Raw genomic sequence first — 13045 nt, 5'->3', positions numbered from 1 at the left:
AGCTGTGGTACATATACACAATGGAGTATTACTCAGCCATTAAAAAGAATACATTTGAATCAGTTCTAATGAGGTGGATGAAACTGGAGCCTATTATACAGAGTGAAGTAAGCCAGAAGGAAAAACATAAATACAGTATACTAACGCATATATATGGAATTTAGTAAGATGGTAACAATAACCCTGTGTACGAGACAGCAAAAGAGACACTGATGTATAGAACAGTCTTATGGACTCTGTGGGAGAGGGAGAGGGTGGGAAGATTTGGGAGAATGGCAATGAAACATGTAAAATATCATGTAGGGAACGAGTTGCCAGTCCAGGTTCGATGCATGATGCTGGATGCTTGGGGCTGGTGCACTGGGACGGCCCAGAGGGATGGTATGGGGAGGGAGGAGGGAGGAGGGTTCGGGATGGGGAACACATGTATACCTGTGGCGGATTCATTTTGATATTTGGCAAAACTAATACAATTATGTAAAGTTTAAAAATAAAATAAAATTAGAGAAAAGGAAAAAAAAAAAAAAACAAAGGATCAAGGAAAAGTTTCATCCAAGTGGGAGTGTTGCTGGACGATGGGCAGAATTTCAACAAATGGAGGCTTGAAGGAAGCATTCCAGGTGCAGGAAGTAATAACCAACAAGAAGAGGGAACATGGGACTCCAGGTCTATAAAAGCATAGAGTCAACTTTGGCTGGATTTTAGGAAGCCAGGAGACAAGGACTGGAAAATTCAGCTGCAGGCAAACTGTACAGTCCCCTATCAACAGCAGAGAACTTTCTAGCTAATTTAAGAGGACAGGGAGCAGCTGCTTTAGCTTTTTGAGTAAGAGAGCAATGTGATCAAAACAAGTGATAGTTACTTCAACTTTAAAAATTAGAAGTAAAATAAAAATGAAGTAAAATTGTATTTAAAAGAGCAGTATCTGGCCAAAGAAAGTACAATGAGTTTTCATATGAGAGACTAAAAGTGAGAATGTTCTAGAAATCACTGAAAAGAGAAGGGCAATATTTCAATCTCTGTGTGAGGAAGGTTTGAAGACGGTGCTTTAGTGATGGGTTCTGGTGTCTCTTTCAGTTCACAAATCTAGGAAATGAGTAGCAATAATAGCAGGATCTGGAGAAAGGAATGGCAACCCACTCCAGTATTCTTGCCTGGAGAACTCCATGGATGGAAAAGCCACAGGGTCGCAAGAATTGGACATGGGCTTCCCCAGTGGTTCAGTGGTAAAGAATCCACCTACAATGCAGGAGACATGGGTTCGATCCCTGGATTGGGAAGATCCCCCTGGAGAAGGAAATGGCAACCCACTCCAGCATCCTTGCCTGGAGAATTCTATGGACAGAGAAGCCTGGTGGGCTACAGTTCATGGAGATGCAAGGGTCGGACATGACTTAACGACTAAACAACAACAGTAGCAGGATACTGTACTCAAAGTGTTATCAATAAGAAAATGCCAGATGAAAAGGTCCTGCTTGTCCCAGTGTTGACTTAAAAAATATTCACAACCTGAGAGTTATGTTTTATTTGGTGGGAATTTTTAGGACTTCAAGCCGGGAGACAGCATCTCCAGTAACCCTGAGAGAACTGTCCTGAGGAGGTGAGGGGAGGAGCCAGGTGATGTAAAAGTTTTGCAACAAAGAGCAGATAGGGACTTCCCAGGTGGTCCAGTGGCTAAGATTCTGTGCTCCCAAACTGAGCAGGTGGCTCAGGTTCCATCTCTGGTAAGGGAACTATGATCCTGCATGCTGCAACTAAGAGTTCTCACAGGGCATATAAATAAATGAAAATAAATATTAAAAACACCAAAGGGCAGGTAGTCTGAACATCAAAAGATTATCATTAATTAAAGAAAACTAGATAACCCAAGTTAGAAATTCAGTGCTTTTCTATCTATGGGAAGATGCAAGTCTGGGCTCACTGAAATCATTCCTTTGATATGCACCTCAGCTGTTTGGGGCCAGTATCCTGTGTTTTTACATCCTGGGTTTCCTCAGGGTTCACTGTAGGGAATGGCTACAGTCAAGATGGCAGGAATTCTTTTCTTTCCTGAGTTTCCTCAGGGCTCACCGGCTCACATTGGAGGGCTGCAGTCACTCATGGCTGTGACGTCCATGTTTACTGTTAGGGCAGAAAATATGCCATTTCTCACTAGCATTCTCCTTTTGAATGCAGAGGAATTCTATCAGCTGATTACATGTTTTAAACCCAAATAGAAATTTCTAGCCTAACCCGCTCCCAATGAGACTTTAATTGTATATCCTGAGCCAGGTGTTCAGCTCCTAATACTTATCTCCAAATGTAGCATTTTAAAAGACTGCTCTGGCTGGTGAGGTCTGGTTTGGCTTTCAGCCATCCTCACTTGGTTTTCCTGGCTGGTGATGAGGAAGAAACAGACAGAACAGGCTCCATCTTGAAAGCAGGACTTCATCTTGGGCCGGACTGTGGACTTTGAGCTATATGCCCAGTATCTATGGAAACGGCATACCAACTGGAAAACCAGGCCCCCTGGATGGAAGAGCCCCAGGACTCGTACCTAGAGTCTCTGTTGCCTAAAAGAACACCCTAATTATCTGTGTAACAGAATAGAATCATAAATACTATTATGCTTATTGGGGTATGACCACAGGCCTATTGATAATTGTCCACTGTTAACTACCTAGGCTTAAGGCATATGAATCATGGGTTAACTTTGATTGTATCTTTCTTTTCCTTTGTTCAGACTAGTTTCAAGGAATTTGGGGAGGTGGGTTTGGGCATGTACACTTAGGGTATATAAGGTTTTCAGAAAAACCGGTCAGGGTCCTTGGCTAAGAGGAGACTCTGCCTTGGGCCCGCCGGTGTAATAAACTGCACTCCACTATCTGCATTGTCCTTCTGAGTGAGTTTGTTTCCCAGAACGCGTGGCTACAACATTTGTTGCGTGAGCCAGGACACTCCTCACTTTGAGGAGACAAGTCCCATTTGGGACTACTCTGAGGCCTCACGGCTCGAATCTTCTAGAGGGGGGAAGGCACCTCACTCTTCTGGAAGGATTCTGCTTCTCAATGCCCGGACCTTTCATGTTAGCAGGTAGTGGATGGCAGCAGGGGAACTGAGCACTCAGGTGAGGAGGAACCCACCCAGCAGGGTGGAAGAGGGGGCCTGATCACCACCCTGGGAAGGATTAGAAGGGGCACAGACCCACAGGAGCCTGGAACACGCAGGTGGCAATGGTTGCTTGGTACACAGGTTGACAAGCGTGTTAGGGCTTAGGAAGGAAATTTGTGAAGGTCATTTACGAGGTGGTGTCCATGCCATCTTGGGGAAAATTATTACCAAGCAATTGCCAGGGGATTTTTAGAAGAAACTTGGTTTTTGTGTACTCATACTCTGCCCTCCCCAAGGAGGTGTCCCATCTGCTATGAAATTCTTGACCCCCTCGGAATTGTCAGGCTAGAAGGAGGGGGATACATAAGTGAGTACGAATTGGCTTCTCTAGAGACAGCCTGGGACGTGGGACATTTAACCCATCTGTATTTTCATCTGCACCTGATCAAGCCCACCAAGGCAGAATGGGCTTTAAAAGTTAAGGGAGAAACAGTCTTGGATCACATGGTGTTTTGGTTTGGCTGTGCTGACCAGCAGGTGAAGACACGCCGATCCCCCTTCTCCCTCCGGGATCTGGCGGGTGAGGCTCTTCTCACCCCAATTAGGAAGGAGGCAGAATGGCAATTTAAGTGTCATTGAGTGGAAATATCAGAAGTACATAGGGTACTGAGAACTTCGTAGACAGAATGAAAAGGAAAAGTAGAAGAAGGTCCAAGAAGGTAAGCAAGATGAGGGGAAGTGAATCTAAGGCAACTGTATTGGAGTGCATGATTAAAAATTTTGAGAAGGGATTAGGAGGAGACTATGGGGTGAAGATGAAGCCTAACAGCCTCCACATACTCTGTGAGGTCGAATGGCCCCCTATGGGAGTAGGATGGCCACCAGAGAACACCATGAACTCAAAAATAGTGGAAGCAGTCTATACAGTAGTCACAGGAGAGCCAGGACACCCGGATCAATATCCATATATTGACTCATGGCTAGGGTTAGCTCAAGACCCTCCTACTTAGACAAGGTTCTGTATCCAGAAGGGAAAGGGAAAAATATTAATGGCACAAAAATTGACTGATAAAAAAGGAAATTCTACAGGATTTGAACGGGGATGACCTGACCCCTCCCCCATACTAGATAATGACGTGCCTGCCTCCCAGTGCTCCACCAGGACCGGAGGCCGCCTTACTGCCCAATCCAGGGCCAGCTAAAGTTCCTGCAGCAGCCACTGCTCTTCCACCAGCTCTCCCGGAGTTCGTAGAGCCGCCGTTTCGGCAGGCTCCAATCCCAGCGATGGAGACCTCTGGTCAATGCCCCCAGGATTCCACCTCAGCTGGACCTCCTAGATTGTATCCACCTCTCCCGGTGAGTACTGATGGGAAGGGGGAAGAAAACACAGCAATTAGACAGAGGCTGCACTCCGCCAAGGAACAGGGGGAAAGAACCCCACTACAGATGCCCGTTAGAGGGTACAACAGCCTCCAGTTCAGGATGCATGGGGCACTACCGTCCGCCGCCTGTAGCCTATTAATACCAGCCATTTTCCTCTACGGATATATTAAACTGGCAGAAACATGCCCCACCGTACTCAGGAGAGCCACAAGCCATGATTAGTCTAATGGAGACTATTTTTTGAGCCCACCGCCCTACATAGGATGACATAATCCAACCACTAGGCTCCCTTTTCAGCACTGAGGAAAGACACAGGATCCGAACTGAGGCCAGAAAATGGTTAAGAGAAATGGCACCTGAGGGTACTGCAAACCCGCAGCGGTGGGCAGAACTAGCCACCCTCGATGAGAGGCCCAGCTGGGACTGTAACACAGAGGAAGGGAGGGGCCGCCTGGGGAGATATCGGGTAACTATCTTACAAGGTCTCAAGAGTGGGGCCCAAAAAGCTATGGGCATCACAAAACCCTCCAAAGTGAGTCAAAGGGAAAGCGAATCACCCTCTGAGTTCTGCAAAAGACTGTGCGAGGCCTATAGACTTTATACGCCAATAGACCCAGCCAGAGGCTGCTGGGTCTCAGATGGTGATAAATGCAGCCTTTGTGTCTCTAGCCTACCCTGAAAATGTCAGATGGGGGGGCACCAAGTGACTCATGTGTTTTTATACATCCCTGAATGCCCAGTACCTTTGTTGGGAAGAGACTTGCTGTCTAAATTGGGGGCACAAGTGACCTTACCCCCCACGAAAGACCCACTGTTTGAGTGGGCTCAATCACCTATTTACTCTTCCTCTCAGTAACCCCTCAAGATGAATGGAGGTTGCATGATCTCCCGGAAGGGAAACCAGACAGGCTAAACAGTCGAGAGAGAAAGTTAACTCAACAATTCCCTGAGGTCTGGGTGGAAGACAACCCACTCCAGGCTTGCAAAAGTCCCACTGGTAATAGAACTCAAACCTGGTACAATTCGGAGAAGGCAATGGCACCCCACTCCAGTACTCTTGCCTGGAAAATCCCATGGACGAAGGAGCCTGGTAGGCTGCAGTCTCTGGGGTCGCAGAGAGTCGGACACGACTGAGCAACTTCACTTTCACTTTCCACTTTCATGCACTGGAGAAGGAAATGGCAACCCACTCCAGTGTTCTTGCCTGGAGAATCCCAGGGACGGGGGAGCCTGGTGGGCTGCCGTCTATGGGGTCGCACAGAGTCGGACACGACTGAAGCGACTTAGCAGCAGCATCTGGTACAATTGTGTCAGCACCCACCTTGGACCTGCCAGACCTTGCTTAGCCATTTACTCTTTACGTGACTGAAAAGGACAAGGTGGCTATGGGCGTGCTGTCCCAGATTATGGGGACATGGGACAGACTGGTGACTTTAATCAGCTGGACAATGTTGCCACTGGGTGGCTGGGATGCTTACGGGCAGTTGCTGCAGTTGCCTTACTGGTCCGGGAGGCAACCAAGCTGACTTTGGGCCAAGATCTGTTCGTAAAAGTCCCACATGAGGTCAACACTCTCCTGCGAGGGGACCCCCATAAATGGCTATCAACATCCCGGATTACTCAATACCAGGGACTGTTATGTGAGACCCCCATGTTACTACTGAGCCTTGTCAGGCCCTGAATCCGGCCACTCTCCTTCCTGTGGGAGAAGGTGGGCCCTCACATGATTGCAAGGAAATATGCCAGCAGACCTGACTTGAGAGACCAGCCAATCCCGGACCCAGATTTGGCCCTGTACACCGATGGCACCAGCCTGGTGCAACAAGGGCAACAACTGTTGGGATATGCAGTAGTCACGGAAGAAACCATCATTGAGGCTAGCTCTCTGCCATCACACTGGTCCGCTCAACAGGCCGAACTATATGCTCTAATCCAGGCCCTCCAGATGTCAAAAGGTAAGAAGACAAACATTTACACAGACTCCAGGTATGCTTTTGCTACACTACAGGGCTCTGTATAAGGAGAGAGGCCTTTGACAGCTAGTGAAAAAGATATTAAAAATAAGGAAGAAATCAAGACCCTATTAGATGTTGCCTGGGAACCAGAAAGGGTTGCAGACATACGCTGCTGAGGACGTCAAAAAGAGGATACCCCCCAGGCTCAGGGAACAGACTGGCAGATAAGACCTCTAAACAAGCAGCCGAGGGCTTGGGGGTGACAAGTGAAGCCCCTATTAAAGCTCTCATGTTGACAGAGCTACCTGAGCTAACGCTAGACTCTCCAAAATACACTGAAGCCCAAAACCAACTAGCCAAAGCAGAATGGGCCATCAAGACTGAAAACGGATGGTGGGAATTGCCAAGTGGCAAACTATTGGTACCGGAGGAGCTGGCACCCACTGTGGTAAGCCAAACACACCAAGTGACCCATCTAGGCCATGATAAACTGGAAGAGCCAGTTTGAAAATATTTCCTGGTTCCCCACTTCTCTTCCCTATGCAGGACAAAATCTCAGAACTGCACTGCCTGCTCACAGGTCAATGCTGCCTCTCGGCACAGACAGAAACCTCCAGGGACTCAAGTGAAAGGCACGCTGCCCTTTGAACACCTGGAAGTGGACTTCACTGAAATGAAACCTCACCAACACTACCATTACCTGCTGGTCATGGTATATACGTTCTCAGGATGGGTAGAAGCTTTTCCCACCTGGATTGAAAGAGCATCAAAAGTAGCCTGGTGCCTGCTTAGGGAGATAGTTCCCAGATTTGGATTTTCTGCCAGCATTGGATCAGACAATGGCCCAGCTTTCATAGCTGATTTAGTACAACAAGTAAGCGAAACTTTAAATATCAAGTGGAAATTACATACAGAATATAGGCCCCAGAGTTCTGGGATGGTGGAAGGAACCAACCAGACACTTAAAGAGACACTCTCCAAGTGGGTCTTAGAGACTGACTGTTCCTGGGTGGACTTGTTTCCGACGGCTCTGCTCAGACTCAGGATGACCCCACAGTTCCATGGCTCTTCTCTGTACAAAATTGTGTATGGGAGGGCCCCTCCCATAATAAAACAGGTATCAACAAATTTGCCTTAGGTGAGGGGAGATGAGATTTCACAGCAGATGGAACAACCGAGTAAGGTAATAAATCAGGTAACTAAGTTTGTACTAGAAAGGGTGCCATTCCTCCTTGGGGAACAGATTCACAAATTTGTGCCCGGGGATCAGGTGTGGTCAAGGACTGGAAACACGACTCCTTGGCCCCACATTGGAACGGTCCATATACTGTTGTTCTAACCAGCCCTACTGCAGTTAAAGTTGCAGGTGTCACTCCCTGGATCCTTCATATGAGGGTGAAGAGAGCATACCATGCAGACCTGGAGGACGCTGAGGGCACTACACAAAAGACCCACTGATCCCTGTGAAACCAAGATCATCTTAAAGAAGAAACAGAGATGAAGCTCTACAATCAACTGCTGCTTCAAGGACTTGCTGGTATCATCTTGAGACTAACCATAGTTTCAGTACAAAGAGGGACCTGTGCTATAATTAAAGTTGAATATTGTGTATATATTCCTGATTTATCTGGCTATATATCAGCCACCCTAGATGACATGAAAGGTCAGGTAAAAGTTATGTCTGATGATAATCTTCCTTTTTGGACTTTGGTCCTATCTTGGGTGAAGGGTGATTGGTGGAAAACTATATTTACCATTTTTATAGTTGTCTTGATAGTTCTGCTTTGTGGACCCTTTATTTCACAATGTATTATGAACATTGTAGCCCAAAGGTTGATGTTGTTCTCCCAAATTGGAGGTTGGAGAGTCAGGGTGCAATATATCCCTATGAATGATGCTCATACTACGAGTTAAGAGCATCAAGAGGCGGGGATGAAGGAGGAAACAGACAGAACAGGCTCCATCTTGAAAGCAGGACTCCATCTTGGACCGGACTGTGGACTTTGAGCTATATGTCCAGTATCTATGGAAATGGCATACCAACTGGAAAACCAGGCCCCCTGGATGGAAGAGCCCCAGGACTCGTACCTAGACTCTCTGTTGCTTAAAAGAACACCCTAATTATCTGTGTAACCAAACAGAATCATAAATTCTATTATGCTTATTGGGGTATGACCATAGGCCTATTGATAATTGTTCACTGTTAACTACCTAGGCTTAAGGCATATGAATCATGGGTTAACTTTGATTGTATCTTTCTTCTCCTTTGTTCAGACTAGTTTCAGGGAATTTGGGGAGGTGGGTTTGGGCATGTACACTTAGGGTATATAAGGTTTTCAGAAAAACTGGTCAGGGTCCTTGGCTAAGAGGAGACTCTGCCTTGGGCCCGCCGGTGTAATAAACTGCACTCCACTATCTGCATCGTCCTTCTGAGTGAGTTTGTTTCCCAGAACGCGTGGCTACAACAGTGAAACCGCACACTTTACCAGTTTTCCCCAGGCGTCAGGTTCACGGAGCCTTTCTTAGTGGCCACAGCACTTGTTCTCTGTCTTCAGCCTTGCTTGCAAAAGGAGGTACACTGAACCTCAAAAATCTCAGATGTAAATGAGGTTTCAAGAGTTCACTGCAAACAGAATAAAATGGAAATGCAAAGCAAAACTACAAAGAGATACCTGTCAGAATGGCTATTCTCCGAAAGACAAGAAACACCAAGTGTTGGCAAGGATGTGGAGAAAAGGGCATCTTTATGTGCTACTGATGAGAAAATAAACTGGTGCAGCCACTATGGAAAATAGCATGGAGGTTCCTCGAAAAACTAAAAATACAACTACCATTTGTACTCAGTTGATAAGTTGTGCCCAACTCTTTCTAGACCCCATGGACTGTAGCCCACCAGGCTCCTCTTTCCATGGGATTCTCCAGGCAAGAATACTGGAGTGGGTTGCCATTCCCTTCTCCATGGGATCTTCCCAACCCAGGGTTTGAACCCCGCATCTCCTGTGGGAATGATTCTTTACCATCTGAGCCACCAAGGAAGCCCATCCCTAAGTTTATTACAATGAAAATTAAATCATATAAATTTACATTTAGGGAAAGGGCTTCCCTGCTGGCTCAGAATGGATAAAGAAGATGTGGTATATACATACAATGGAACAGTATCCAGCCAGAAAAGAAGAATGGAATGCTGCCATTTGTGACAACATGGGTGGACCCTGAGGGCATTTTACTAAGCGAGGTCAGTCAGGCAGAGAAAGACAAATACCATATGATCACACATATATGTGGCATCTAAAAAATGAAACAAAATCTAAGCTCATAGATACATAGAACAGATTTGTGGTGGCCAGATGGGAAGGGGGGTGAGGAGTAGACGCAATGGGTGAAGGCAATCAAAATGTATAAACTTTCAGCTTTAAATCAGTCATGGGATGAGAGGTATAGCATGGTATGTGTGTGTTACTCACCCAGTATTTGTGACCCCATGGACTGTAGCCCACCAGGCTCCTCTGTCCATGGGATTCTCCAGGCAAGAATACTGGAGTGGGTAGCCATGCCCTCCTCCAGGGGATCTTCCCAACCCAGGGATCGAACCTGGGTCTCCTGCATTGCAGGCAGATTCTTTACCATCTGAGTCACCAGGGAATGACTATCATTAATAATACTGTATTGAGAGTATATCTTAAAAGTTCTCATCACAAGAAAAAAATTTTTTGTAACTATGTACAGTGATGCATGGTAACTAGACTTACTGTGGCCACCATTGTGCAGTGTGTACAAATATCAAATCACTACACTGTACACCCAAAACTAATGTTATATGTCAATTACACATCAATAAAAGCAAAAACAAAGAACAGAGTAAGAAATCCTATCTTACAGACATACAAACACAATCCAACATAGACAACTTAGCTATAAACTTTCCATATACTTCATGTGGGTTTTTATAGACACCACATCTTGGTAGGCTATAAAAATCAGAGAGCCAGAAAAGCTGCATCAAATTCAAAGATGGAAGAACTCCAGAGACCTTCTAGGAGTGGGACTGGGAATGATTTTCTCTCTCTCTCTCTGACAGTTTCCCTATTAAATCTCAGATGGTTATACAATAGGGGGAGAAGTGCTGATGGGGGCTTCTCAATACCCATCTCCCTCTTTCAAAGATTCCTGATTCCAGGCCTCTTACCAGAGACACACTGTCCACTTGCTAAGAGACTGCCTCTGAAATGATCTTCAAAATCTGTCACTCAGCACTTAGGGTGAACATGGCTGACATGACTTGTCTTGGGACCCACAGGCTTAGAGAGTCTCCCCTCCCCAGACTTCCAAAACCTCTGGCTTGGACTGAAATCTGCTCCTTTGGAATCATCAGCCCCAGCAGAGCACATTTCCTGAAAGATCCCATTGGGATGTGCCAAGTTGGGGGCAGCCTGCAGGCTGGTGCTGGAGGGAGGAGCCGGGCCAACCAGGGCCAGTTCCCAAAAGTAGTGAGCGTCCAAGCTGGAAACCCATGACTCTGTGGGTGGCTGGGCTCTGGCAGCAAGCTATGCAGTAGAAGGAAGGAGAGTGGAGGGCAGGGTGAGAGAGGGGAGGAAGGTCAGGTGGAAAAAGACAAGAGGCCCGGCTCCATCAGTTGCACAGGCGGCTTAGAGATGCCTGCCAGTTCAGCAGGAAAAGCCACCTCTAATTTCTCAACTTCTCCCCCTGCTCCCTGTCCAGTGCGGGCTTCTCCCTCCCCTCTAGTTTCACATTAACCTGATTCCCGCTTTGGGGGGTGGGGGTGGAAGAATGAATCCACCTGGGGGTCAGGGGAATGGCACTTGCCAGGCACAGAGGATAAAGTCTCCTTTCCACTTTGCCCTGAATCAGTTCCTACCCAACAGCTGAAAAACTTACAAGAGTCAGCTGGAAACAAAAGTTCCTGATTATCACTTCACACGTTGGATTCATTCACTCATTAGTGGATGCGCAGGGAATGTCTAGCAGCCAGCCCTACATCTCCCCAGCATTCTATCTGGGAACCCTCCCCCTCCAAGCTTCACCCACAACTCTGTAGGTTCGCTTTTCAGACCCAAATTTAAACTGCCCACAGTATTGAAAGTAAAGCCAGATATCTGCTGACCCCATAGCCCACATAACCCACTTTCCCATTAACACTAAATTAAAACGCGCCCATGGATTTCTTCTCTCCAGGGCGACACGGGTGCATCCATGTTTCCCAGCCCCCCTGAAGCTCTTTGCTAACTTAAGCCTCTCTGATGAGGGACTCGGCGGTAGTTTTTAAAAGGGCATTTCCAAAGAAGATTTTGTCAACACCAGGAGAGCCCTAATAAATACCTGGGTTCCCTTAGATGCTACAGACCACGCCTTCCTGAAACCAAAAGCCCCACCCCCTGTCTAGCAGAGCCCGCGTGCTAACCAAGCGCTTGCCACATGTCACCACTCTCAGCTGGCACCTCTCTCCCACGGTGCAGACTTTCTCGGAATCCCCAGCAGGGGGGGTTGGGGGATGCGGGAGAGGCCCCGCCTGCGCCGGCCACGAGAGTCTACAGCGACTAGTGCCCTGCAGCCCCAGGGGGTGGCCTGGCTCCTCGAGTGGGAGGGGGTAGGTACTCCTTCCAGGACAAGCTGTCAGTCCCCTGGGTCCCGGCCGCGAGCAACAGCAGGAGAGGCAACTCCTGGGGGTGAGAAAGTAGCCCTCGGCCAAACGTCTCTTGGTCGCCTCTAGCGCCTACGTGGGTTTGACTGACCCCCTGGAACTCCGGGCGCAGAGGGTCCGTCGACTCCCGGCGGCCGCCTGACAATCGGTTCTCCCTTCCCGTTGCCCGGACGCCAGCCCCACTCCGCGTCCCCCAATCCCGGGGCGGCGAAAGACGAAGTCGGCGCAAACAAAGGGCGCCTCGCACCACCCTCCGGCCAAGCCGGAGATGGGGGTGGTCCCCGGCATCCCGCTGGGGAGGCTGGCCCGCCCCCGGCATTACCTGGGAAGCCGCGGCTCGGCGGGACTCGTAGCAGCAGTGGCAACAGCAGCAGCAGCGCGGGCCGGAGTGCGGGGCTGCCCATGGCGCGCCGGCGCTGCGCTCCGCTCAGCTGCGCGGCGCGCGTCCCGGGGGCGGGAGGAGATCGACCGGACCGAGGGACTGCGCCGCGGGCCGGCGGAGGCCGAACTTAAAAACTCCTCCTCTCGCCTGTCTCCCGCCCCCGGCCAACCCTCCTTCCTCCGCCTCCCCGGAGCGCTGGCGCGGCTGGGGCTCCGACCCACCCCCTCCTTTTGTGCCAGCGCTTCTTCTGGAGCGGGGCTGACACCTCCGCCCCCCTCTCCGGGGTGCCGCAGCGCGCCAGGGGCGTGCCCTAGTAAACCGAACCATCCCAAAGTATCTCTGGGTTTCCCAGTTTGCGCCCTTTCACTCCAAATACACACACCGGTTGCCCGACCCCCTCCCAGGTCCCGGGCCCCTAGCACCATGTCATCTATGCAGAGAGCTGGGTGAGTCGCCGGGAAAGAGAAGAGACAACCGCGGCAGGTTATTATGGCCAAGTTCGCGGGTTTGACCCTCCTGATCACTCCCCAAGTTTGCTGTTATTATGCCCACCCTCTCCGAAAAGAAACGCCGCTT

The 13045-nt window shown here is 48.7% G+C and overlaps 1 protein-coding gene across 2 annotated transcripts in view; it reads right to left on the bottom strand.

Annotated features, from left to right (window-relative positions):
• Positions 1-12597, bottom strand: part of SRPX (sushi repeat containing protein X-linked) — a 141587-nt gene extending 128990 nt beyond the window's left edge. Inside the window, 1 exon segment of one of the 2 annotated variants that reach the window (NM_001040489.1) lies at positions 12410-12597. In NM_001040489.1, coding sequence (NP_001035579.1) covers positions 12410-12491 — 82 coding nt within the window. In that variant the 5' untranslated portion in view covers positions 12492-12597. 2 annotated transcript variants of the gene reach the window in all.
• Between the last annotated feature and the right edge of the window lie 448 nt (positions 12598-13045).

Source organism: Bos taurus, chromosome X, assembly GCF_002263795.3.
Source record: "Bos taurus isolate L1 Dominette 01449 registration number 42190680 breed Hereford chromosome X, ARS-UCD2.0, whole genome shotgun sequence".
NCBI classification, from domain to species: domain Eukaryota; kingdom Metazoa; phylum Chordata; class Mammalia; order Artiodactyla; family Bovidae; genus Bos; species Bos taurus.
The sequence above is the reverse complement of the archived record's forward strand: the minus strand, read 5'-3'. Positions and strand labels throughout refer to the sequence as shown.